General features: G+C 47.3%; 1 protein-coding gene across 2 annotated transcripts in view; it reads right to left on the reverse strand.

Moving 5' to 3' along the window:
- Nucleotides 1–356: 356 nt before the first annotated feature.
- Nucleotides 357–25,022, reverse strand: part of DOC2B (double C2 domain beta) — a 37,491-nt gene continuing 12,825 nt past the window's right edge. For both annotated transcript variants that reach the window (XM_041724992.1, XM_041724991.1), the window contains 6 exons: nucleotides 23,250–23,359; nucleotides 22,938–23,064; nucleotides 20,230–20,387; nucleotides 5,471–5,552; nucleotides 4,562–4,658; nucleotides 357–3,888 (listed from right to left, as the gene is read on the reverse strand). In XM_041724992.1, the coding sequence (XP_041580926.1) occupies nucleotides 3,752–3,888; nucleotides 4,562–4,658; nucleotides 5,471–5,552; nucleotides 20,230–20,387; nucleotides 22,938–23,064; nucleotides 23,250–23,359 (711 nt within the window). In that variant the 3' untranslated portion in view covers nucleotides 357–3,751. The remainder of the gene's footprint in view (nucleotides 3,889–4,561; nucleotides 4,659–5,470; nucleotides 5,553–20,229; nucleotides 20,388–22,937; nucleotides 23,065–23,249; nucleotides 23,360–25,022) is intronic.

The raw sequence follows: 25,022 nt of genomic DNA on the forward strand, positions 1-25,022 counted from the left end.
TGTATTGGCTGTCTCGCTGATGAATCTGCCCTAGGTGCCTAGGTGGTAGAGTTAATACTCCACAGCTGTTTGCTGAGCAGTAGATGACAGCATGGCATAGTGATCCTGATATAAAGTCTTGGGGGGGGAGGGGGCATTAGTTGAATCCTGGTCGTGTCACTTACCAGCTGTGTGGTTCAGCCAAATATTTAACTTCTCTGAGTTTAGTTTTTCCATCTGTAACTCCAGACCTACCTCTCATGAGTTCTTGGTGAAGAGTTAAAGGAGACAACGTGCTGCGTGAGCTTGTTGCCATTCTCTCGCTCTTTCCGGTCCTTTCATCAATCTGTTTAAAGCAGTCTCCCAAACAAATGCCATTGCAGTGAACGTTTTCATTTATTTTGAATTACAGGTCATTATAAATATTAGCAAATAAGACTTAAAAAGGACACCCTCGAGTCGGTCAGACATAAGTACAAAAATTGTGTGTGGGGCTGCAGTTTAAGGACATTTTTCTGCAGCCGCCACATGGTAGCAAAACGGTGGTAAAGCAGTGCACGAGTCTGCGTCGACGACAGCCAGAGTCCATGCATCGGGAGGTTCTCTCGGTTTGAGAAGAAACGGTAGGACATGCACGGGCCGGGAGGTGCAGTTCCTCGCTCCTGCCACTAGGGGTCAGGAGGTCGCCGCCTCAGGGCTGGGAGGTGGGCCCGTCTGGGATTGGCTAGCGGCGGCGGGAGGCGGGGCGGAGGGTGCCGCGCGCCGTCTGGCGACTTCCTGTCAGATGCCAGACTTTGGAGTTACTTTTTGGGGGTGGGGGGAGGGGCGTCAGCTTTCCCGTCTTTTTGTGGGGCTGACAGACCGGAGGGAAGATGCCAGTTTGGGGTCAAAGGCAGAGCTGATACTGCAGCTTCCAGAACTTTTTCTTTCACTGAAATGCAATCTGCAAGGGGCCCGGCGGTCCTGGCGGAGACTACTCCCTCATTCCCTGGGGGGCCTCCTCCCTAAGCGCCCATCCTCCACGTGGGCTGGCCGTCCAGAAGACCTATCTTCCATCCTGTCCCTGTGGTCAGCTGGGACCATCTTTCAGGACCCGTGTACTCTTTGCACAGCCTTGGTCAGTTAGCCCTAAATGGGTTCCTTACCCTCGCTGGCTGGGCCTCAGTTTCCCTGGTGTCTAGTAAGGAATTTGTATTCAGTTGAGAGTCAAGGCCCCTTCCAGCCTTGCCCTTCAGCCTTTCAGTATCCTCAAGGAGAAGCTGTGAGACTCCTCTTCAAACAAGGCCCTTCAAGAAGCAAAGCTAGAAGATACTTAGGGCTCACCCAGCCGGGAGGTCCCTCAAAAACAGGCCATCTCTTTCCTTAGTCCCCCAGAGGTTCCCCTCTTCCAGCCTTGTGGAGAAGAGAGAGCCCTGGCCTACAGACTCCGAGGCTAGGGAGGGATTGCTGAGGTCCCAGCGGACCCTGGGGACCTCTGGGGGTAGCTCTAATTGGACCAGTGATTTCAAAGCCATCTAGGGGATGAGGCAGCAGGACAGCAATGGGGTCTCACCCCTTCCTCATGCACTGCGTCTTCTGAGTCTATCTGCTGAGCAGTCCTCAGCTCAGGAGGGAGAGGACTGGGGAGTTCTGTCTCCCGACATCCAGAGGATGTGGCAGTCACAGGACCTGGCCTGAGACCTAGTTTGCCCTTTCCCAGCTCTGTGACACTGACAAATTACTCAGCCTCTCTGAATCAGTTTCTTCATCTGTCAAATGAGGATGACACACCCACCTCAGAACTGTGAAAATTCATTAAGAGAGTGCGTGTAAAACTCTTAACATACACAAAGCCGCCTTAAAGACAGGAAACCCAAGGCTCTGTGACCAGCAATGTTGCCAGGTACCATGTGGGGGCTGGAGTCCTGTCGTCCCTGCAAACTGGGAAAGGGCTGATGGGCACTTGGTGGAATTCGAATCATCACCCCAGACCTCAGATGGTGATGTGCTTTGTGTCTGCAGCAGGGAGAGGTGAGCCCCAGGCAGGCAGCTGACAGAGCCCGGCTCCCTCCTTCCCCTGAACTGTGTTGTCCAGAGCTCTGGGCTAGAGGTGAGCCTGGCTTACCCCTGCTGTGGTGGGGCGGGAAGGTCTCCCTCCGGCAGGTTACTCTTCCCCTCTCTGGGCCTCTGTTTTGCATTAGTGCAGTGCTGGGGCAAACAGACATTCCCCTCGCTCCGCATTTGTTCACACGGCAGTCTTGAAGTCTCCTTGGTAGGCAGGAAAAGCTTGGGGCTTCCTACTTGGGCTCCAAAATCCCGATACCCTCCATCTGACTCAGGGTGCCAGGCCCACCAAGCCGGGGTCTCTCTTGGCTCTTGGAAGCGGGATCCAGCCTCACAGGCCTTCCCAGAAATGAGGCCCGGGACTGCCACCCAGCACTCCCGAAAGGGACACCAGTGGCCCCAGCAGAGCCAGGATGTATGGGTATCACCTGGGCCTCTCACTCCCTGGCCCTGAACTCAGAAGTGGGGGGTGGGTAAAGGGGAGGAAAAGGTGAAGATGAGGATTTTTTGCTTCTTTTCATGAAAAAAAAAAAGGGGGGGGGGAATCCTTTTCTTGATGATAGCTGACCTCATGCTTATGCTAGCAAGAATGAAAGGCAGGATCCATCCTCGAAGCTCCTTGGGAGGAGAAAAATTAAAGGTGGGAGAACTGGGTCTAAGGACTGAACTTGACCCTGCTGCCCCAAGATCAGTTTCACCACAGTGCTTCCATCACTTCCCCCCAAGCTATGAGCTGAGGCTGGCCTGGCAGGGAGGGGTGGGGGTTGGAGCAGGGGTGGGTGACATCCTGTAGGCCCCACTCCTGTCCTAACAAACTCTGTCTCTAGGGTGAGACCTCAGGTCTTGCACAGCAACCCTAGCCCAATCACCATACTCTTCCTTCCATTCCTGCTGCACACACCGCCCTTCCCCTTTGTCTGCCTAGAAACTATACTCACCCTTCAAGGCCTTGCTGAAGCATCACCTCCTCCAGGAAACCCTCCCTGCCTCCCAGCAGAATCAGAGTCCAGGCCACTCACAGGTATGTCAGCCAGGTCTTGGCATTCCTCATTCCCTGTTGTAATGGTTTGTTTCTAGTTCCTTGATTAGACAAGGAACTCTCAGAGGGCAGTCCCTGGGCCTCATTCATCCCCAAGGGCTCATGGAAACATTGAGTGAAGTGCTTGCCAATTGCCCATGTTCAGTGAGAGCCTGTAGGAACTTTATCATACTCTGCTCTCAGGTCAACTTTTTCCCACCTGCTCACTAATGCCAGAGATGAACAGATATAGCAGGAACCTCTTTTTGGTAATACTTTCCCAAATCTCCTTCCCCCCATATCCCTCTTGGGAGTTCTCACTGGCCCTGCCAAGGCTCCCCTGCACTCCTGTTCTCAGCCTGGGGTCCCTGTGATTTCTGGTTGACCTCCAGTAGGGTCCTCACTCCCTGGGTGACCCCATTCCCTTCCCTGGGGTGGATGCTGAGGCCAGGGTCCTCTCCTACCTCCTGCCCTCTGGGGCCCCAGGAGCTGAAAGCAGGCCCAGCTCTCTGGTCTTGCTGTCCCTTGGAGGGACTAGGCCCTCCACAGCCTCTAAGCAGGGGCTGCGGTGGCTCTGTGTCCGAGCAGGCACCCTGGATCTCCCCCAAGATGAGGGCTGAGGCCCTTGGTGGCAGCTGAGGAGGCCCAGGGCCAGGCCGGTGCCGGGCCAGGTGACAGGCAGGGGTGGGTGCAGCAGCAGGTGGGGGCTGGTCAGTCGCTGAGCACAGCCCCTGGGAGTTCGTTGGTGAGAGTGTGCCAGCGCTCTATCCGCTTGTCCTTGTTTTTCAGGCAGTCAAACCAGTGCTTCAGGCGTTCACCCTTAGCATTGATGCCCAGAACCACACCTCCTGCAAGAAGGGAGTCAAGGGGGTAGCCAGGGACACAGTGACCTTCTGACTCCCAGGGACCTGGGGGCAGGTACTCCCATAAGACCATCTCTCTGAAACCAGTGACCCTCCCCCAAAACTACCCTTTCCAGATTCTGTGCTCCAAGGCTGTACTCTCTACCCTGCCCACTGGGCTCTGAGGGTGGGCAGTGGACTGACCACCACACCACACTCTTAGCCTGCCCCCTTCTCCCACCTGATCAGGGCCCTGGGATCCTGTCCTTCCCCTCTCCAGGACTGAGCAATGCTGGGGTGAAGCGCAACATCATGTTTTAGGGAATTTCTAGTCGGCTTTATGGCTATGCATAGAATCAGGAATTCAGGGCCACCTGAAGCTTTTTGTTCCATAGAGTCCAGCCCAAAACACCATCATCATCTCTCACCCCTGCTCCACCACAGGCTGCTGTGTGACCCTCCCAGACTTCTTTCCCTTTCGTGGACCTATCTATTCCTCTGTCACATGGAGTCAGGCTGGAGAAGGTCTGAGGCCCCTTGTTTCTGAGGGCAGATAGTCTGGGGAAAGCTGGGGCCATAGAGGCCAGTAAGGAGGGCTGTGGCTTAGATTTACGGACACTGCCCTCTCTGAATTCAGAATAGGCCTGTGGCTAAACGGTATTCTCATTGTTCCTCTTACCAATGAAATCGTTGGATTTTCCAATGTCATAATCCCAAACAGTGACTTCCAGGGTCTTCTTGGCCAGGTCCCCATGCTTAATCTCATAACAGAATTCCTGGTGGCCAGAAGAAGAGAGTCAGGAGCAATGCCATAGGGCCTGGATCTTGGCCAGTGGCCAGGGAGGCTCTGAGGTGTGGTGAGGGGATGAATGAATGGAGAGAGCAAGGGAGGGAGAGATGAAGGGTGGCCAGTGCTCGATGGTGGACAAGAGTGGATTCTCACCCATTCCATTCACTCTGCCTGAGCGCCTGGCTGGGGTCCTCAGGGCCCCCTGCCCTCCAACCTACCTGCTCCTCTGTCACTGACGCTGCTCTCTCCAAATCCCCAAGAGCCTCCTTACTGCTAGATTAATATACACATGGGAGCCTTGGTGTGCTTGGCGTTTCTTGAGTCTGGCTCTGCTCACTACTCCCTTGTTTGTAAGGCTCTCTCACAGGCTCCTGGGATGATTTGCCCCTCTGCTCCTCTCCACGTGCATCTGCCCTCTGGGCTGAGGACCTGGGGATCTACCTGGACCAGATCTTCTCAAGGCCCTGGGGCATCTCAGATTCTCACATCCCACCCAGAGCATCCCCCGTGTCACTTGCACCTCCCCTCTGGCTGTTGGGTCCCTCCATTCCACCTCCACATCCTACATGGCCACAGTCCCATCAATTTGATTCTCTGAAGAGCTTTCCAGGCTTCCCTGTCCTCCATCTATACCACCTTGGCCTTGTCTCTCCCCTGCCCCCCACAGCCAGGGGCTCTCCTGGTGGCCCCTTCCCACCTCTCAGTTTCCACAGTAGCTCTTGGAAAACTCAGTCCTCCAGGCCCTCTGCCCTGGGGGACAGCAAGCAGCTTCCCAGCAGCTTCGCCAGCCCCTTGTACCTCGTTGAATTCGGGGTTCAGGGTCTTCTTCTTTACTGCTGTCTTATGTTTAGATTTCTTGTCCACATCTGGCTTCAGGTATCTGGAATTATAACCAACAAATGGGCAGAGGGTGGGGAAAAGCTATGGGTACAAATGGAGCCAGCAGGGATTGGGAGAGCTTTTTGTTCCTAGAGAGAGATCCCTGGGCCTCCTGTCCCTACTAATCATAGGATACCCCAGCACTGCCCTGTGGCAAACATTAGTGGCCAGCTGCAGTGGGAGGAGCGAGTGGCTCCTTTGTCACTTAGACTTTTCTCCACATGCCCTTTCCCTTTCTTTCTTTCTTTCTTTCTTTCTTTCTTTCTTTCTTTCTTTCCTTTCTTTCTTTCTTTCTTTCCTTTTCTTTCTCTTTCTTTCTTTCTTTCTTTCTTTCTTTCTTCTTTCTTTCTCTTTCTCTTTCTCTTTGATTTTTTTCATTTATTTGACAGAGGTAGTGCATAAGCACAAGCAGGGGAAACAGCAGGGAGGGAGAGGGAGAAGCAGGCAGAGGTGGAGGGAGAGGGAGAAGTAGACTCCCCACTGAGCAGGGACCCTGATGTGATGCGGGACTTGATCCCAGGACCCCAAGATCATGACCTGAGCCAAAGGCAGATGCCTAAGAAATGAGCCCCCCTTTGCCCCCACATGCCCACTTCTGAAGTTAATCATAGAGTCCCCTTCCCCCCTTGAGGTTTTTCTTTGCTTCTGGAAGTTTAATTTTCATAAAGCTTATGTTTCCCACCAGAAAAACATTTTTAGCAGAGTTGGTCCGTTAGAGATTTTCCCTTTTTTAAATAGCAGATTTATTGAGATATGATTCACATACTATGAAAATCATCTTCCAAAAAATAATCTTCCTAAAGTATATGACTTATAGTACGTAATTATATAAATACTGCCTATGGTATATAACGTATTAGTATATTCCTACAGTTATATGACCATTGCCTCTACTTCAATGACTCTTTGAGGAAGTTACAACAGTGCCTCCTGTAGGGAGAGGGAAGCCTGGCCTGTGAGCCAGCTCCTCTATAGGTATTAGTTCCTTAGACTTTGATGCCCAAGAGCTGCTTTCATCAGGCTCAGAGAGATAGAAGGACTTGCCCAAGGTCACACAGCTGCTCAGCACAGGGCTAGTACTCAGAAGCCATAACAGGAGTTCCTTTGCAGAACTTCTTACCCTGTTCCTGTATAGACACTTGCGTGGTAATTGTACTGCCTCTGCTGAGGGTGCTTTGGGGGTGGGAACTACATCTGTCTCATCACCAGCTTCCTAGCACCCTATTTGGGACCCAGTACACTGGGTAGGTCAGCAAACATCTGTTGAATGAATGACTGAATTCCCAGAAGTGAAATTACCCACCCAAAGGCACACATGTATCAAACTTCTTGCTTCATTATGCCAAACTATCCTCTGAAAAGGCCATATAGATGATGCACAGTACGCTCAGCAAAGCTGAGTATCGTTGCCTTAAATCCTTGCTGATTTGCAGTTATCTCTTGAACATCATCAGCCTTCGCAACATATTTATGGATGTGTCTCCTCAGGCAAGGGAAACAAAAGCAAAAAATAAACTGTTGGGAATACACCAAAATAAAAAGCTTTTGCACAGCAAAGGAAACTATCAACAAAATGAAACAACTTACTGAATGAGAGACGATATTTGCAAATGATTTATCTGACAAGGGGTTAATACCCAGAATACATAGAGAACTTATACAACTCTACACCAAAAAACCCCCAAATAATCTGATTTAAAAATAGGCAGGGAACCTGAAAAGACATTTTTTTTAAAGAAGACATACAGATGGCCAACAGATACATGAAATTCAATAATCACCAAGGAAATGCAAATCAAACCATGATGAGATACCACCTCACACGAGTCAGAATGGCTAGTATCAAAAAGATAAGAGGTAAATGTTGGTGAAGATGTGGAGAATTTACATTCACTGCTAGTAGGAATGTAAATTGGTGCAGCCACTGGGAAAACAAAATGGAGGTTCCTCAAAAGATTAAAAATAGAAATACTAAATTCCATTACTGGGTATTTACCCAAAGAAAATGAAAACACTAATTCAAAAAGATATCTATACCCCTGTGTTTACTGAAGCATTATATACAACAGCCAAATTATGGAAGCAACCCAAGTGTCCACTGATAGATGAACGGATAAAGAAGATGTGGTATGTGTATGTATATTTGTGTATGTGTATATGTTATGTGTATATATATATATGTTGTGTGTACAACATATATAGTATATGTATGTATACATACACGTATGTATATACATATAGAGTATATATGTGTGTACATATGTATATGTACACACACACACATAATGGAATATTAACCATAAAATATAATGAGATCTTGGTGTGGTGACATAGATGGACCTAGAGGGTGCTGTGCTAGGTGAAATCAGAGAGACAAAGACCATGTGATTTCACCTATATATGAAATATGAAAGACAAAGTAAATGAACAAAACACCAGAATCATCCTTATAAACATAGAACAAACTGGTGCTTGCCAGAGGAGAAAAGGAGGAAGGGGAGGGACAGGCGAAATAGGTTAAGGGAATTAAGAGGTACCGACTTCCAGTTATTTATTTATTTTTATATATCTATTTATTCATGAGGGATGGGGGCGGGGCAGAGACATAGGCAGAGGCAGGAGAAGCAAGCTCCATGTAGAAAGCCTGATGTGGGACTTGATCCCAGGACTCTGGGATTGCACCCTGAGCCAAAGGCAGACACTCAACTGCTGAGCCACCCAGGTGTGCGGTTATTAAAAAAGATATCTATATCTTCCAGTTATTAAAAAAGAAATCCTTGCTGGTTGGAAAGTGGTATCTCGTTGATTTTTTAGTTGTGATTTTTATTATAAATATATAAATAACACTAATTCATTATAAAAACACTACAAAATATTTATTAAAAAAGGCTGGAGGTGGGAGAGAGAACTAAAGACATAGATCCACACAAAAACCCATTCTTCAGCAGCTTTATGAAGTCATCAATAACTGGAAACTCATAAAAAACAATAGGAAACAATTAGCAAAATGGCAATAAATACACACCTATCAATAATTAGTTTAAATCTAAAAGGTCTAGGGACGCCTGGGTGGCTCAGTGATTGAATGCCTGCTTTTGGCTCAGGGCATGATCCCGGAATCCTCGGCTCGAGTCCCTCTCCTTCATGGAGCCTGCTTCTCCCTCTGCCTCTCTCTCTCTCTCTCTGTGTCTCTCATGAATAAATGGGTAAAATCTTTAACTAACTAAATAAATAAAGCTTTAAAAAAATCTAAAAGGTCTAAATGCTCCAATCAAAAGACAGAGGGTGACAGAATGTATAAAAAAAGACAAGACTCATCTATATGCTGCCTACAAGACACACAGTTCAGACTTAAAGATACAGTCTGAAAATGAAGGGATGGAAAAAGATATGCCATGCAAATGGAAGCAGGGGTGGGGGTGAGGGGAAAGCTGAGGAGCAATACTTACTTACATTAGACAGATTTTATTTTTTATTTTTTTTAAAGATTTTTATTTATTTACTCATGAGAGACACACACACAGAGAGACAGGGACACAGGCAGAGGGAGAAGCAGACTCCTTGAGGGGAGCCCGATGTGGCACTTTATCCCAGGACCCCAGAATCACCCTCTGAGCCAAAGGCAGATGCTCAACCACTGAGCCACCCAGGTGCCCCAACAAAACAGACTTTAAACCAAAGACTAACAAGAGATGAAAAAGGACATTATAAAATGATAAGGGGATCAGTTCAACAAGAAAATATGATAAATATCTATGCACCCAATATTGTAGCATCTAAATACATAAAGCAAATATGAACGGACATAAAGAACAAAACGGACAGTAATATAGTAATAGTAGGTGACTAACACCCCAATTACGTCAATGGATGGATCATCCAGGCAGAAAGTCAATAAGGAAACAGTGTCTTTGAATGGCACATTAGACCAGATGGACTTAACAGATATGTACAGAACTTTCCATCCAAAATCAACACAACATACATTCTTTTCAGGTGCACATGGAACATTCTCCAGGATTGATTACCTGTTAGGCCACAGAACAAATCTCTACATTTAAGGGATGCCTGTGTGGCTCAGTCGATTAAGCATCCAACTCTTGATTTTGGCTCAGGTCATGATCTCAGGGTTATGAGATCAAGCCCCAGGTCAGGCTCCATGCCATGCTCAGCTTAGGATTCTCTCTCTCTCTCTCTCTCTCTCTTTCTCTCCCTTGGCTCCTCCCCCTGCTCATTCTCTCTCTCTCTCGCAAATTAAAAAAAATATATATATAAAAAACTCTACATTTAAGAAGACTGAAATCATATGAAACTCCCCCCCCCCAACTACAACAGTATGAAACTAGAGATCAAAAGAAAAAACTGGAAAAACCCACAAACATGGAGGATAAACAATATGCTACTAAATAGCCAACGGGTCAACAAGAAATTGAAAAGAAAATTTAAAAATACATGGAGACATGGAAAATGAAAACACAATGGTGCAAAATCTTTGGGATGCAGCAAAAGTAGTTCTAAGAGGGAAATTTACAGTGATACAGTCCTATCTCAAGAAACAAGAAAAATCTCAAATAAACAATCTAACCGTACACCTAAAGGAACTAGGAAAAGAACAAAAACACCCTGAAGTTAAAAGTAGGAAATAATATAAAGATCAGAGTAGAGGTGCCCCTGGGTGGCTCAGTTAGTTGAGTGTCTGCCTTTTTTTTTTTTTTTTTAAGTATTTTTGTTTATTTATTCATGAGAGACACACAGAAAGAGAGGCAGAGACAGGCAGAGGGAGAAGCAGGCTCCCCAGAGGGAGGATGTGGGACTTGATCCCAGGACTCTGGGATCACAACCTGAGCCAAAGGCCGACGCTCAACCACAGAGCCCCCAAGGCGTCCCAGAGCGTCTGCCTTGGACTCAGGTCATGATCCCAGGGTACTGGGATGGAGTCCCACATCGTGTTCCCTGCTTGGTGGGAATCTGTTTCTCCCTCTACATGCTTGTTCTCTTTCTCTCTCTCTCTGCAGAATAAATAAATAAAACCTTAAAAATTTTTTTAAGAAAGATCAGAGTAGAAATAAATAACGTAAAGACTTAAACAATAGGAAAATACCAAAAGAAAAAAAAAGTAAATACCTTGTTTTTTCTTTTTTTTATGAAAGCAAGAGCTGGTTCTTTAAAAATATAAAACTGGTTGGGGGGATGGGATAACTGAGTAATGGGCATTAAGGAGGGCATGTGATGTGATGAGTACTGGGTGTTATATGCAACTGAAGAATTACTGAAAACTACATCTGGGGACACCTGGGTGGTCAGCGTTTGAGTGTCCACCTTCAGCTCAGGACCTGATATCCTCTCTCTCTCTCTCTCTCTCTCTCTCTCTCTGTGTCTCTCATGAATAAATAAATAATTTTTAAAAAGATTTTTATTCACCTAATCATGAGAGACACACACACACACAGAGAGGCAGAGACACAAGCAGAGGGAGAAGCAGGCTCCACGCAGGGAGCCCAAAAGGGGAGTCAATCCCAGGACTCCAGGGTCATGCCCTGGGCTGAAGGCAGGCACTCAATCACTGAGCCACCCCGGCATCCCTAAATAAATAAATCTAAAAAAAAAAAGAAAAAGAAAATTACATCTGAAACTAATGATGTACTATATGTTGGCTAACTAAATTTAAATTAAAAAAAACAAAATTGATAAACTTTTAGCCAGACTCATCAAGAAAAAAAGAGAGGACCCAAATACATAAAATCAGAAATGAAAGAGAACAATGACTACTAAGAGACTACTATGAAAAATTATATGTCAAAAACTAGACAACTTTGAGGAAATCAATTTCTAGAAACATACAATCCTTCAAAACTAATGAAAAAGAACCAGAAAATCTGAACAGACTGATTACTAGTAATGATATTGAATCAGCAATCAAAAAGAACTCCCAATAGGGATGCCTGGATGGCTTAGTGGTTGAGCATGTGCCTTTGGCTCAGGGTGTGATCCCATGGTCCTGGGATCGAGTCCCACATCGGGCTGCCAGCATGGAGCCTGCTTTCTCCCTCTGCCTCTGTCTCTGCCTCTCTCTCCGTGTTTCTCATGGATAAATAAATAAAATCTTAACCTCCCCCCCCAAAAAAAATCTCCCAACAAACAAAAGTCCAGGACCAGATGGATTCACAGGTAAATTCTACGAAACATTTAAAGAAGAGTTAATACCTAATTCTCTTTAAACAATTCCAAAAAAATGGACAAAGAAGGAAAGCTTACCAATACATTCTATGAGCACAGCATTATCCTGATACCAAAACCAAAGACACTACAGAAAGAAAGAAAGAAAGAAAGAAAGAAAGAAAGAAAGAAAGAAAGAAAAAGAAAGATGAACAAACTATATAGGCCAACATCTTTGATGAACATAGATGCAAAAATCCTCTAGGAAATATTAGCAAAGCACATTGAACAATACATTAAAAAAATCATTCATGGGATGCCTGGGTGGCTCAGCGGTTGAGTGTCTGCCTTTGGCTCAGGGTGTGATCCTGGGGTCCCGGGATAGAGTCCCGCATGGGGCTCCCTGCATGGAGCCTGCTTCTCCCTCTATGTCTCTGCCCCCCCATCTCTGTGTCTCTCATGAATAAATAAATAAAATATTTTTTAAAAAATCATTCACCATGATCAAGTGGGATCTGTTCCAGACATGCAAGGATGGTTCAATATCAACATGATACACCACATTAACAAAATGAAAGATAAACATTATATGATCATCTCATTGGATGCAGAAAAAACATTTGACAAAATACAACATCAATTCATGATAACAACTCTCAATAAAGTGGTTCTAGGGGGAACATATTTCAACATAATAAAGGCCACATATGACAAGACCACAATTAACATCATACTTGGTGAAAACCTCAGAGCTTTTCTTCTTAGATCAGGAACAAGACAAGGACACTTGTCACTTTTTTTCAACATAGTACTGGTAGTCCTAGCCACAGCAATCAGAAAAAAAATAAAAAGGCATCCATACTGGCAAGGAAGAAGTAAAACTGTCGCTATTAGCAGATGACATGATACTATACATAGAAAACTCTAAAGAGTACACCAAAAAACTGCTAGAATAAGTGAATTCAGTAAAGCTGCAGGACAGGTAATTAATATACAGAAATCTGTTGCTATTCTATGCACTAATATTGAATTAGTAGAAAGAGAAATTAAGAAAACAATTACAGGGACGCTTGAGTGGCTCAGTCAGTTAAGCATCTGACTATTTTAGCTCAGGTCATGATCTCAGGGTTGTGAGATTGAACCCTATGTCAGGCTCTGTACTGGGCATGGAGCCTGCTTGAGATTCTCTCTTTCTTCCCTTGGCCCCTACCCCCTGCTTTCTTAATAAAAAGAAAAAGGAAAAAAGAAAAAAACAAAGAAAAAATTCCATTTACAGTTGCACCAAAAAATAAATAAATAAAAACCACCTAGGAATAAACTTAACCCAGAAGGTGAAAGACCAGAAGGTGAAAGACCTGTACTCTGAAAAATATAAAATGCTGATGATAGAAATTGAAGATGATACAAATGGAATGATACACCATACATGGATTGGAAGAATTAATATTGATAAAATGTCCATACTATCCAAAACAATCTACAGATTCACTACAATCCCTATCAAAATAGCAAATACATTTTTCACTCAACTAGAAAAAATAATTCTAAAATTTGTATAGAATCACAAAAGACCCCAAATATCCAAAGCAATCTTGAGAAAGAAGAACAAAACTGAAGGTATCACACTCCCAGATTTCAAGACCTACTACAAAGCCATACTAACCAAAAGAATATGGTACTGGGGTGCCTGGATAGCTCAGTTGGTTAAGCATCTGACTCTTGATTTTGGCTCAGGTCATGATCTTGGGGTCATCAGATTGAGCCACTCTTTGGGCTCTGTGCTAGATGTGAAGCCTGTTTGGGATTCTCTCTCTTCCTTTCCCTCTGCCTCCCCCATCCCTCCACTATACTCTCTCAAAAACAAAAACAATATGGTGGTACTGGTACAAAAATAGGCATATACATCAGTGAAACAGAATATAGAGACCATAAATAAATCCATGCTTGTATGGTCAATTAATATACAACAAAGGAGGCAAGAATATACAATAAGGAGACGCCTGCATGGCTCAGCAGTTGAGCATCTGCCTTTGGCTCAGGTTGTGATCCCGGGGTCCAGGGATCAAGTTCCACATCAGGCTCCCTGCAGAAGCCTGCTTCTCCCCCTGTCCACATCTCTGCCTCTTTCTCTCTGTGTCTTTCATGAATAAATATATAAATCTTTTTTTTTTAAGATTTTATTTATTCATGAGAGAGACACAGAGAGAAAGAGAGAGGCAGAGACACAGGCACAGACTTTTTTTTTTAATTTTTATTTATTTATGATAGTCACAGAGAGAGAGAGAGAGAGGCAGAGGCACAGGCGGAGGGAGAAGCAGGCTCCACGCACCAGGAGCCCGATGTGGGATTCGATCCTGGGTCTCCAGGATCGTGCCCTGGGCCAAAGGCAGGCGCCAAACTGCTGCGCCACCCAGGGATCCCTTTTTTTTTTTTTTTTTAAAGACGACATACAGCTGGCTAACAGACACATGGAAAGATGCTCATCATCACTCATCATTAGGGGAAAGTCAATCAAAACCACAATGAGATACCACCTCACATGTATCAGAATGACTAATATCGGAAGTAACAAGTATTGACAAGGATGTGGGGAAGAAAGAACCTTTATGCACTGTTGATGGGAATGTAAATTGGTGCAACCACTGGTGGAAAACTGAGTGGAGGTTCCTCAAAAAATACCAAGGAGAAGGGCAGCTGGGTGGCTCAATCGGTTAAGCATCCTGTTATTGATTTCAGCTCAGGTGATGATCTCAGAGTGGTGAGATCGAGCCCCGAGTCAGGCTCTTAATTGGGCATGGAGACTGCTTAAGATTCTGTGCCTCCCTCTGCCCCTTCCCTGCCCTGCTTGTGCACGTGTGTGCACATGCATGTGGGTACACACATATGAACACTCTCTCTAAAAAGAAAAAAAAATACTAAGGGGCATGGGAAATTCAAGCTTCCAGTTATAAAATCAATCAGTCATGGGAATAAAAGGTACACCAAAGGGAATATAGTCAGCAGTACTGTAATAGTGATGTATGGTGACAGATGGTAGCTACACCTGTGTGGAGAATAACATAAAGTATATACTTGTTATATACCTGAAACTATTGTAACATGTGTCCACTATCCTTCAGTAAAAAAAAAAAAATACATAGTAGAATGGAAAAAAGAAATTGTCTGGAATGCCTGGGTGGCTCAGTGGTTGGGCATCTGCCTTCAGCCCTGGGCGTGATTCTGGAGAGACCTGGTATTGAGTCCCAAATCACGCTCCCTGCATGAAGCCTGCTTCTCCTCCATCTCTGCCTTCTGTGTCTCTCATGAATAAATAAATAAAATCTTTATAAAACAAAAAACAAAAAGCAATGAGATCTTGCTATTTGCAACAACATGGATGGAGCTGCAGAGTATGATGCTAAGTGAAATAGGTCAGACAGAGAAAGACAAATACCATGATTTCACTCATACCATGGAATCTAAAGGATAAAACAAGAGCACTTGGGTGGCTTAGTTGGTTGAGTGTCTGACCCTTGATTTCTTTTTCTTTTTTAAAAAAATATTTTATTTATTCATTCATGAGAGACACAGAGAGAGGAGCAGAGACACAGGCAGAGGGAGAAGCAGGCTCCATGTAGGGAGCCTGATGTGGGACTTGACCCAGGTCTTCGGGATCACACCCTGGGTTGAAGGTGATGCTAAACCGCTGAGCCACCCAGGCTGCCCATGACCCTTGATTTTGACTCAGGTCATAATCTCAGGGTTGTGGGATCGAGCCCTGGGGTTGTGTGATTGAGCCCCATGTCAGGCTCTGTGCTCAGCGTGGAGTCTGCTTGAGATCCTCTCTCCTCCTGCTCTCACACTCTAAATAAATAAATAAATAAATAAATAAAATCTTAAAAAAAAAAAAAGAGAGAGAGAACAAATGAACAAATAAAGCAGAAACAGACCCATAAACAGAGAACTAGTGGGTGCCAGAGGGAGGGAGGTGATCACAGGGATAAGCAAAATGGATGTAGGGGGGTGGGAAGTCCATGCTTCCAGTTATGGGATGAATCAGTCATGGAGATGAGAGACACAGCACAGGGAATATAATCAGTGGTGCTGTAATAGTGTTATATGGTGACAGGTTAGCTATACTTCGGTGAGCAGAGCATAATGTATAGAGACGTCCAGTTACTACTTTGTGCACAAACTAATGAAACATTGTAGGTCAATTACACTCAAAAAGGAAAAAAAAAAAAAAGGAAACTCATATGCATTTCAACACAACTGAGCAAAGGCAACAACTTTGGTTTCACTATGAATGACTCTTTGGCAATAAGAAAGACCAAACTAGGGATGCCTGGGTGGCTCAGTGGTTGAGGGTCCAGGGCGTGATCCTGGGATCTGGGATCGAGTTCCATATCGGGCTCCCTGTGAGGAGCCTGCTTCTCCCTCTGTGTTTGTCTCTACCTCTCTCTCTGTGTCTCTCATGAATAAACAAATAAAAGCTTAAAAAAAAAAAAACTATTGGCACATATAAGCATGTGGATGAATCGCCAATGCATTATGCTATGTGAAAGAAGCTAGATTCGAAAGCCAAAATACTGAAAGTTTGCCTTTATAAGAAAGTCTGGAAAAGGCAAAGCTATTGGGACAGAAAACATATCAGTGGTTGCCTGGGGCTGGGAAAGTTTCCTGGGGTGACAGAAGTATTCTTTATTTTGACAGGTGGTAGTAAGATTGTATACATCAGATGAGCTTCAAGAGGGGAGAAACTTATAGTGTGTAAATTATAGCTCAATAAACCTGACTTTTATTTTATTTTTAAAGAGTTTATTTATTTGGGAGAGAGCATGAGAGAGAGAACACACAAGCAGTGGGGAGGGGCAGAGGGAGAGGGAGAAGCAGCTCCCTGCTGAGCCGAGGCTCCATCCCAGAATCCTGAGATCATGACCTGAGCCAAAGGCAGATGCTTCACCGGTGCACTGAGGCACCCAGGCGCCCCTAAATCTGATTTTTAATCCAGCATAGGACCCTGGAATTCCTGTCAACCTGGCAGTTGGACACTGAGCCAGATTTTTTTAAAAATTATTTATTTACTTTTAAAGATTTTATTTATTTGAGAGAGAGAGAGAGAGAGAGAGAGAGAGAGAGAGAGTGCATAACTAGGGGGAGCAGCAGGCAGAGGGAGAGGGAGAAGCAGGCCTGATGCAGGGCTGCATCCCAGGACCCTGGGATCATGACCTAAGCTGAAGGCAGACGCTTCACCAACTGAGCCACCCAAGTGCCCCACTGAGCCAGATTTTAAAACTCACACCATTTTGACTTTGGATTATCTTTCCTTCTGTATGGGAACTGTAGCCTCACAAGTACCAGTGCAGGCACTTTGTTGCCCTCCCAGGCCTTCCTCCCTCCCTCTTCAGAGACCACCAATACCTTGAGATTCTCTGCAGGGCTGGAGATACACAAATGTACAGAAACAGTATCACACTGTGTGCACTGTTCTGAAGTTTGCTTTTGGGATCAGCATGTTTGGATAGCTGTCCATGTTAATTTACCAAGTCCTAATTTATTCACTTTTACTGCCTAGTACTTCATTATACGCACATGCCACATTTTATTAATCTACTCCTCTGCTGATGAATGCTTGGCTGTTTCTAGTGCATTGCTATGACAGGCAATGCTGCGATGAACAGCACTTCACCCGTACCTGGGTTTCTAGAATACAAACCTGGAAGGGAAACAATGCAGCCATACACACTGGCCTAGTTGACTAGATATTACTGACTTTCCCTCCAATGGTTATAAAGAGTCTCCTGATGAGCTTCTGAATGGTTATGGCATTTCCTCTCACAATGGTCTCTAATTCAGTGGAAATCATGGTTTCGCTAATGGTTGAAGTGGGGACCCAATTCACTTTTTTTTTTTTCACGTGGAAAACCAGTAGCCCCTGTGCCATGTGCAGGGAACCTGCCTTCCCCCAGTGATCCTGGTCAGCTTCCTGTTAAACCTGGTACTGCTCCTGGGCCTGGTGGCACTGGATTTTTAAAAAATAACACCTCTACTAGAATATGATTCACATGTATAATGCACCCTTTTAAAGTATACAATTGAGGGACGCCTGGGTGGCTCAGCGGTTGAACGTCTGCCTTTGGCTTGGGGCATGATCCCGGGATCCCTGATGGGACAGAGTCCCGGAGTCCCGCATCGGGCTCCCTGTGGGGGGCCAGCTTCTCCCTCTGCCTATGTCTCTGCCTGTCTCTATCTGTGTCTCTCATGAATAAATAAATAAAATCTTTAAAAAAAAGTATACAATTGAATGGTTTTTAGTACACTCACAGACAGTGGTGTCACTGTCACAATCACAATTTTAGAACATTTCATCTCCTCAGAAATCCAGTTACTCCCTGTTCTCCCCAACCCTCCCCCAGCCCTTGGCACTACTAATCTAATCTGCTCTCTGCCTCTATGGATTTGCCTATTTCGGACTTTCACATAAATGAAATTATATAAGGTGCAGTCTTTTGTGTTTGGTTTCTTTCAGTTAGCCTAATCTAATAATCTTTTTTTTTTTTTTTTAAGATTTTGTTTATTTATTTGAGAGAGAGAGTGCAAGTGAGAGAAGAGAGCACAAGTGGGGGAAGGGACAGAGGAAGAGGGACAAGCAGACTCCCTATCGAGCAGGAAGCCTGACACTGCCGATCCCAGGACCTGGGATCATGACTTGAGCTGAAGGTAGACACTCAACCCACTGAGCCATGGACGGAGCCATCCAGGCGCCGTCTTTTCTTTTCTTTCTTCTTTTCTTTTTTTTCTTTTCTTTCTTTTAAGATTTTACTTATTTGTCCATGAGAGACCCAGAGAGAGAGAGGCAGAGACACAGGCAGAGAGAGAAGCAGGCTCCACGCAGGGAGCCCGATGTGGGACTTGATCCCGGGACTCTGGGCCAAAGGCAGATGCTCAACCACTGAGCCACCCAGGAGTCCTACCTAATCCAATAATCTTTTCAAGGTTCATATATTATAGCATGAATTAATACTTCAGTCCTTTAATTTTTTTTTTTTTAAGAGAGAGCAAGTACGCTGTGGGGAGAGGGGAGGGAGAAAGAGAATCTCAAGTAGACTCCATACCCAGTGCAGAGCCCAACTCGGGGCTCAACCCCACAATGCTCAGAATATGACCCAAGCTGAAATCAAGAGTCAGGCACTTAACTGAGTGAGCCAGCCAGGTGCCCCTTCACTGCTTTCTATAGCTGAATAATACTCCATTGTATGGATATGCCACGGTTTGTTTATCCATTCATTAGCTGATGGACATTTTAGGTGGTTTCCTTTTTGCCTATTGTGAATATTGCTGCTGTGAACATTCGTGTATAAGTGTTTGTGTGGACATGTGTTTCCAGTTCTCTTGGGTGTGCACCTGGGAGTAGAACTGCCGGGTTGCGTGGTATTCCATGTTTAACTTTTGAACACACCAGGCTGTTTTCCAAAGTGGCTGCACCATTTTTGCAATAGGATTTTATTTATTTATTTACCTAAAAATAAAATCTTTAAAAATAAATAATCTCTACATCCAATATGGAGTACACACATTGTGGGTTGTGAACCCACAACCCCAAGGGAGAGTCACTGCTCCACTGACTGAGCCAGCCAGGTGCCCCTGTAATAGGATTTTAAAACTGATAGAAATATAATAGTGGCCAGTGGGCATGGTAGCTCCAGAGTTGGGTCATGGGAGCACTGGGGCTCCTGACTGTCCCCTCAAGCCAGGCTCATCCCTGCTTCTGCGTCTTCACTCCTTTATTCCTCTACTTAAATAGGAACACCTCCTTTCTGCTGAGCCCAATTCTTCCCCACATCTACCCTTCAAGAAAGCCTCAATGGGAATCCAGACTAATATCCATCTTTTATTTGCAGAAGGCCCAGGGCCCTGAGGGTGCTTAGTGCGCCACCTGCCTCCTTCCTAACTGGAGGGCCACCAGCCCCTGCCTCCCTCTCAGAGTCATAGCCCATGCTGGCACAGGTTCATGACTCTGGAGCCCATGGTACTTTGCATGGCCCCCTGACTTAGGGTTTCTCTCCAGCACCACCATGAGTCCCACTGGCAGGGTGGGTGGACTTTCTCAGCATCTGTGCTACCAGCATAGGCCTGGGTGCACACAGGCAGCACTGAGTCTTCACTGGATCTCCTGGTCTGGTCCAGGCCCAGTCCTACCTCCAACCCAGTCCTTTCTGAGGTCACAGTCAATGGGAGGTCTGAATGGGGTGTCAGGAGAGAACTATTCTCTCTCTCTCTCTCTCTCTCTCTCTCTCTCTCTGCATGACCTGGGAAAGTCTACAGGCCTCAGTTTCCCCATCTGTGAAATGGGGCTGGTCAAACTTAACCCCCAGCATTGCCAAAGGAGTACAGAAGAGGATACACCCCCAGGGGTGCAGTACCCGCTGTGCTTCAGGAGCTCTTTTAGTGCTTGCCACACTAGACTCCTGATCTCATCCACAGACCTCCTGTCCTTTGAGGTGAGGGGGCTAGGAGATGGCTGGCCTGGGCCATGCACTCACGTCTTCACGTAGGGGTCCGAGTAGCCGTTGGCATCCATGGCAGCCAGGTGTGCACAGCGCACAATGCCGACCAGCAGGCCCTGCTTCTGTGAGCTGTACTTGAGGGAGATCAGGATTCGTCCCCGCTCCTCCAGGGACTTGTCTTCTGTCTTGTCCACCTGTTGGGCAGGGAGCCACTTGGCTAGCCTCACCTGTTCCCACTCCCTCCCTCAGCTATGGGCTACTGAGGCTGTCTGCTGGCCCAGGGGATGTAGGGGATAGCCCCCTTGTGGAGAACCCAGAAGACAGAGCTTTGACATATTCCCAACCCCAAGGGGAACAGGGAGGCACGGAGGGGCTATCTAGGCCTCTCTCATGCTCCAGCGGCTACCCAGGGCTCTCCTCAGGGGTCAGACCTCAGCTATAGGCGTGGTGTCCCAGTCTGCCTCCCTGTCCCAATTAGCCTGAGAGTTTCCATTCCCTATCTTTCTGAGACCACTTTCCACCGTCTGACTCCTGCTCTTCTGGAACTCCTCCCTACCCTCTGTCTACCCGGACATACCAGTTAGAGCCCCCAGGGCTCCTCCTTAGGCCTCTCTGCTAGGCTCCTCTCACTGAAGTCCCAGCCACATCCCTTTGTCCACGATGGTCTGCTGGTTGTCCCTAAAGTGATGCCCCATGTGGCTCCTCATAGGCAGGGGCCCTGCCTGCACCTCTCTGGAGATGGGCTCCTATGAGGTGAAGTAAGAGCCACCTTCCCCAACTCCCACACCCAGAGCAGAGATGACTAATTGATCACTGCACTTACTCTGAGCTCATATGAAGCCTCAGCACCTTTCAGTGCTGACTGGGCAGCCAACATTAACGGAGACTAAGCCTGCGAGATTTACCTATCAGCCACTCTGGCCTAGGGCTTTGTGCAGGATGGCCTCACTAAACAGTGATCTTATGCTAGTTTGTGAGATGTGTGAAAATTAAACAATGCCAGTGAGCAGGAATATTTGCAGCTGTCTTTCTGGGATGGGACATTACATACTGCGTTGTTTCATAGGAAGCCCACTGAACTGGGAATGACTGATGTTCACAGACTGTGTAAAATCTAAAATGTACCATCAAAATGTGTCTTTCCTGCCAGAGCAGATACCCTAAACTGCACTCCTGTGGTCACCGTATGTCTCTGAAACCAGACAGATGAGCTACCAGCAAATTCAAGCAAGGCGTGCCCATGCTCTTACCCATCCACGTGCATGAACACACAGGCATGCACGCAGTCCATATACTTGAAAATATGCCCGCCTGCACTTTCACAGGCATACACTCATACACACATCCCTGCACGCTCATGTCCCCATATGGCTGTTTGTTGTGCCAGGGCTCAAAACTCAGAAAAAACCATAGTAGGGAGCTGATGTTGCCTTTTATAAGTGACATTGATCATTTGGAAAAACTGGGTTTTGGTTAGTGACTAATAATAAAATAAAAAAGGTCTTACCTATAATGCAAAGGTCTATGAGTAGGAAAGAATATGACCAGGGAATAAAATTTGGTCAAATTATGCAAAAAGGCAGAGCCAGGATGTTGGCCTCAGGTAGACTTTTTCCCAGGGCTTGGCTTGGGCCAGCCTGCACTGAGCATTCGTCCCCATGCCCAAGCCCCAGCAGGGATGGGTTGGCTGCCGGGCTATGTCCTCTTGAGCTTTTCCCTTGCCCAGGACTCTAGGGGGAAGATGTCCTCAAAAGGGGATTGTGCCCTGAACATTGGGCTGCTGGAGGGTCTCAGGACCCTGGGGCCTCCTGGCCAATGCCTCCCTGCACTTCTGAATAGGGTCAAGGCCAGGCCTCCAAGAGATGGGACAGGGGAGAGAGGACGGGGTCAGGAGGGGAGAGAAAGGGAGACACCCATGGACAGAGTTTGGGAGGCTCAGCTGCTGCAGACAACAGGAGACAAAATTGGTTTGGATATGATTTTTAACAAATTGCAATTTCTAGGAAAGAATGATTTTCTCTTCTCTAGGCAGCTCACAGGTGCCTCATGCCTGTCGTGTTCCGGTTGAGCTCCAGAGCATCCCCAGTTGTTCCTCCCAGGGCCCTCCACACCACAGTTAATGACACCTCATCTCTCCAGGTGCTCAACTCCCAGGTCGGGAAAGTTTGACCTGCCAGTGCACCCAACCAGGATCTCACGCTTCTCTCCCTCTGCTATGGCTCCTGTCCAGGCTGGGTCAGGCTCATCCCCTCATGACCGTCCCCACCCTTAGCCCCTTCTCCCTCCCGGTCTGCACCCAATGACCCTGTTAAAATAGTCAGATGCCCTAGTCCCTGCCCAGCATCCCCCTGTGGCCCGCCTCACTTACGGTCAAGAGTCCCTCCCAGCTCCCTCCACCCCACCAACCTCTGATCTCACCTCCTAGGACCTAGTCCCATCCTGCTTCCTGCTCCACACAGTGGGCCTCTTGCTCGGGCCTCCAACAGGCTTGGTACTTGCTTTTTCCTCTGCCAGGAATATCCCCCAAACCTCCATCTAAACCACTGCGCTCTCATGCTTTTCTCTGTGACCCTGATCACTGTCTAACACAGGCTGTTTGGGTGATTCACGTCCTTGAATCTGTCTCCTGCCCAAGCTCCACGAGGGCAGGGACTGTGGTCTGTTCCCCCAGCACCTGAAGCTGTGCCAGGCACAGAGCAGCCTGGGCAGCCTGGGCAGCTTGTGGAGCCCCATCCCCCACTCACCGGCAGCTGCTTCTCCAGGCAGATGCTGAACGTCTTTGTGTGGTTGGCTTTCAGCTTCTTCAGGGGCACGCGCGTCTCCCCAATGAACTCGTTATGACGGAATTTGTCCTCGTCACACACGGAGATCCTGGAGGACGGGAGGCATGGCCAGCTCTTCAGACACAGAGGTGCTCCTGCTTTGCTTCCATGCTTCCAAAATCAGTAGGGATTCCCACACATGGGGCAGGCAGGGACATTGGGGGCAGAGTGGGGCCCCAGAGGTGAGGCTGGGGAGGGGCGTGGGGGACCAGGGCGTCTGAGGCCCTCACCCACCGCAGGGTCTTTCGAATCATGTCTTCGTCCGTGATCCCGTAGTAAGTAAGGGTCTCGTTCCATGTGGGGTTCAGAGTGTTTCGGAGAGTTTTCGTTCTGAGTTTATTTGCCTGGTGAGAGCAGAAAAGATGCTCTGAGCATCTGGGAGCCCGAGGGGCAGAATAATGCCCCAAAGACGGCCTTGCCTGGTCCCTGGGACCTAAATATGCCAAGGGGAATTAAGGTTGTTAATCGGCTGATTTTTTAAAGACGTTATGTATTTATTTGGCAGAGGGAAAGAGTGAGCACGAGCAGGGGGAGCGAGAGGCAGGGGCAGAGGCAGAGGGAGAAGCAGGCTCCCCGCTGAGCAGGGAGCCCAACCCGGGGCTCGACTCCAGGACCCTGGGATCATGACCAGAGCAGAAGGCAGACGCTTAACCCACTGAGCCACCAAAGTGCCCCTGGGCTGACTTAAATGTACGGAGATTATCTAGGTGATCTGGGCAGGTCCCACGTGATTATAGGGCCTCTGAAAGCATAAGAGGGAGGCAGGAGAGGAGCATCAAGGGGACACGTAAGGAGGGAGAGGTACCAGGTGGACACTGGTGGAAAATGGAGGAACTGTCCAGAGTTGAGCGATGTGGGTAGCCTCTAGGTGCTGGAAAAGGATGTGAATTGCTTCTCTCCTAGAGCCCCCAGAATGGACTGCAGCCCCCCACACTGGAGTTGACCCGGTAGGAGCTGTGCCAGCTTCAAACCTGCAGCACCGGAAGATAAGTAATGTGTGTGGCAAACCACTCAGTTGATGACTGGCTACTGCAGCCCTAGGACACTAAAAGAGGAGGCTCCTCTCCTCCAGGTCCCTGGTGTATGCTTGGGGTGGAGGTTCTGCAGGAGGTGCTGGGGCTGGACGCCCTCCCACATACCTCCTTGCCTTTGCCCAGGCCCTGCCCTCCACCTGGAATGCCATCTCTCCTAGAAATGCCTGTGGGTGGCACGTCCCAGCTGCCACACTGCCTCCCCTCCTCTCTCTGGGCTTCTGCAGCTACGGGTCCTCATATTCCTCACTGTGCTGCCCATTTAGACTCAGCCCCATGCTGGCCTCCCCTTGCTGTCTGCCAGCCTGGCTCTGGGGTCAGACAGGCCTGGGTCCCCAGGCTGCTCCATCCCTTGCCTAAGCTCTGTGGAGCCCAGCAGGTTACTTATCCTCTGTGGGCATCAGGTTCTCCACTATAAAAAAGGGCATAATAATACCTCTTTCTCAGCATGGTTTTCAGGAGCCTTCTTTATCAGGAGACTGCTTTTTTTTTTTTTAGATTTTTTTTATTTAATCATGAGAGAGAGAAAGAGAGAGAGAGAGAGAGAGAGAGGCAGAGACACAGGCAGAGGGTGAAGCAGGCTTCATGCAGGGAGCCCGACCTGGGACTCGATCCCGGTTCTCCAGGATCATGCCCTGGGCTGAAGGCCACGTTAAACTGCTGAGCCACCCGGACTGCCCAGGAGACTGCTTTTTATGAAACACTGCCCTACGTGGGAAATCCTGTGTGTGTGGTAAGGTCCCTAGGACTAGCTTTCCAGCACTGTCAATTTGAGGTCCCATGAACCTAGGGACTCACAGCATTGAGTTCCTGAGTTAGGGACACTCCCCTGGTCATAGTGCCCTCAGCCTTCAGCGCCCTGGGAGTCCCACCTGCCAGTGAGGACACTAGGCCTAGAGCGGGGAGCAGCTTCTCTAGGCACAGGTGGTGGGCTGCTGCTGTTTCCCCAACAGCCCTGCACCCCCAAGAGGGAGTC

This window comes from Vulpes lagopus, chromosome 12 (assembly GCF_018345385.1).
Source record: "Vulpes lagopus strain Blue_001 chromosome 12, ASM1834538v1, whole genome shotgun sequence".
NCBI classification, from domain to species: domain Eukaryota; kingdom Metazoa; phylum Chordata; class Mammalia; order Carnivora; family Canidae; genus Vulpes; species Vulpes lagopus.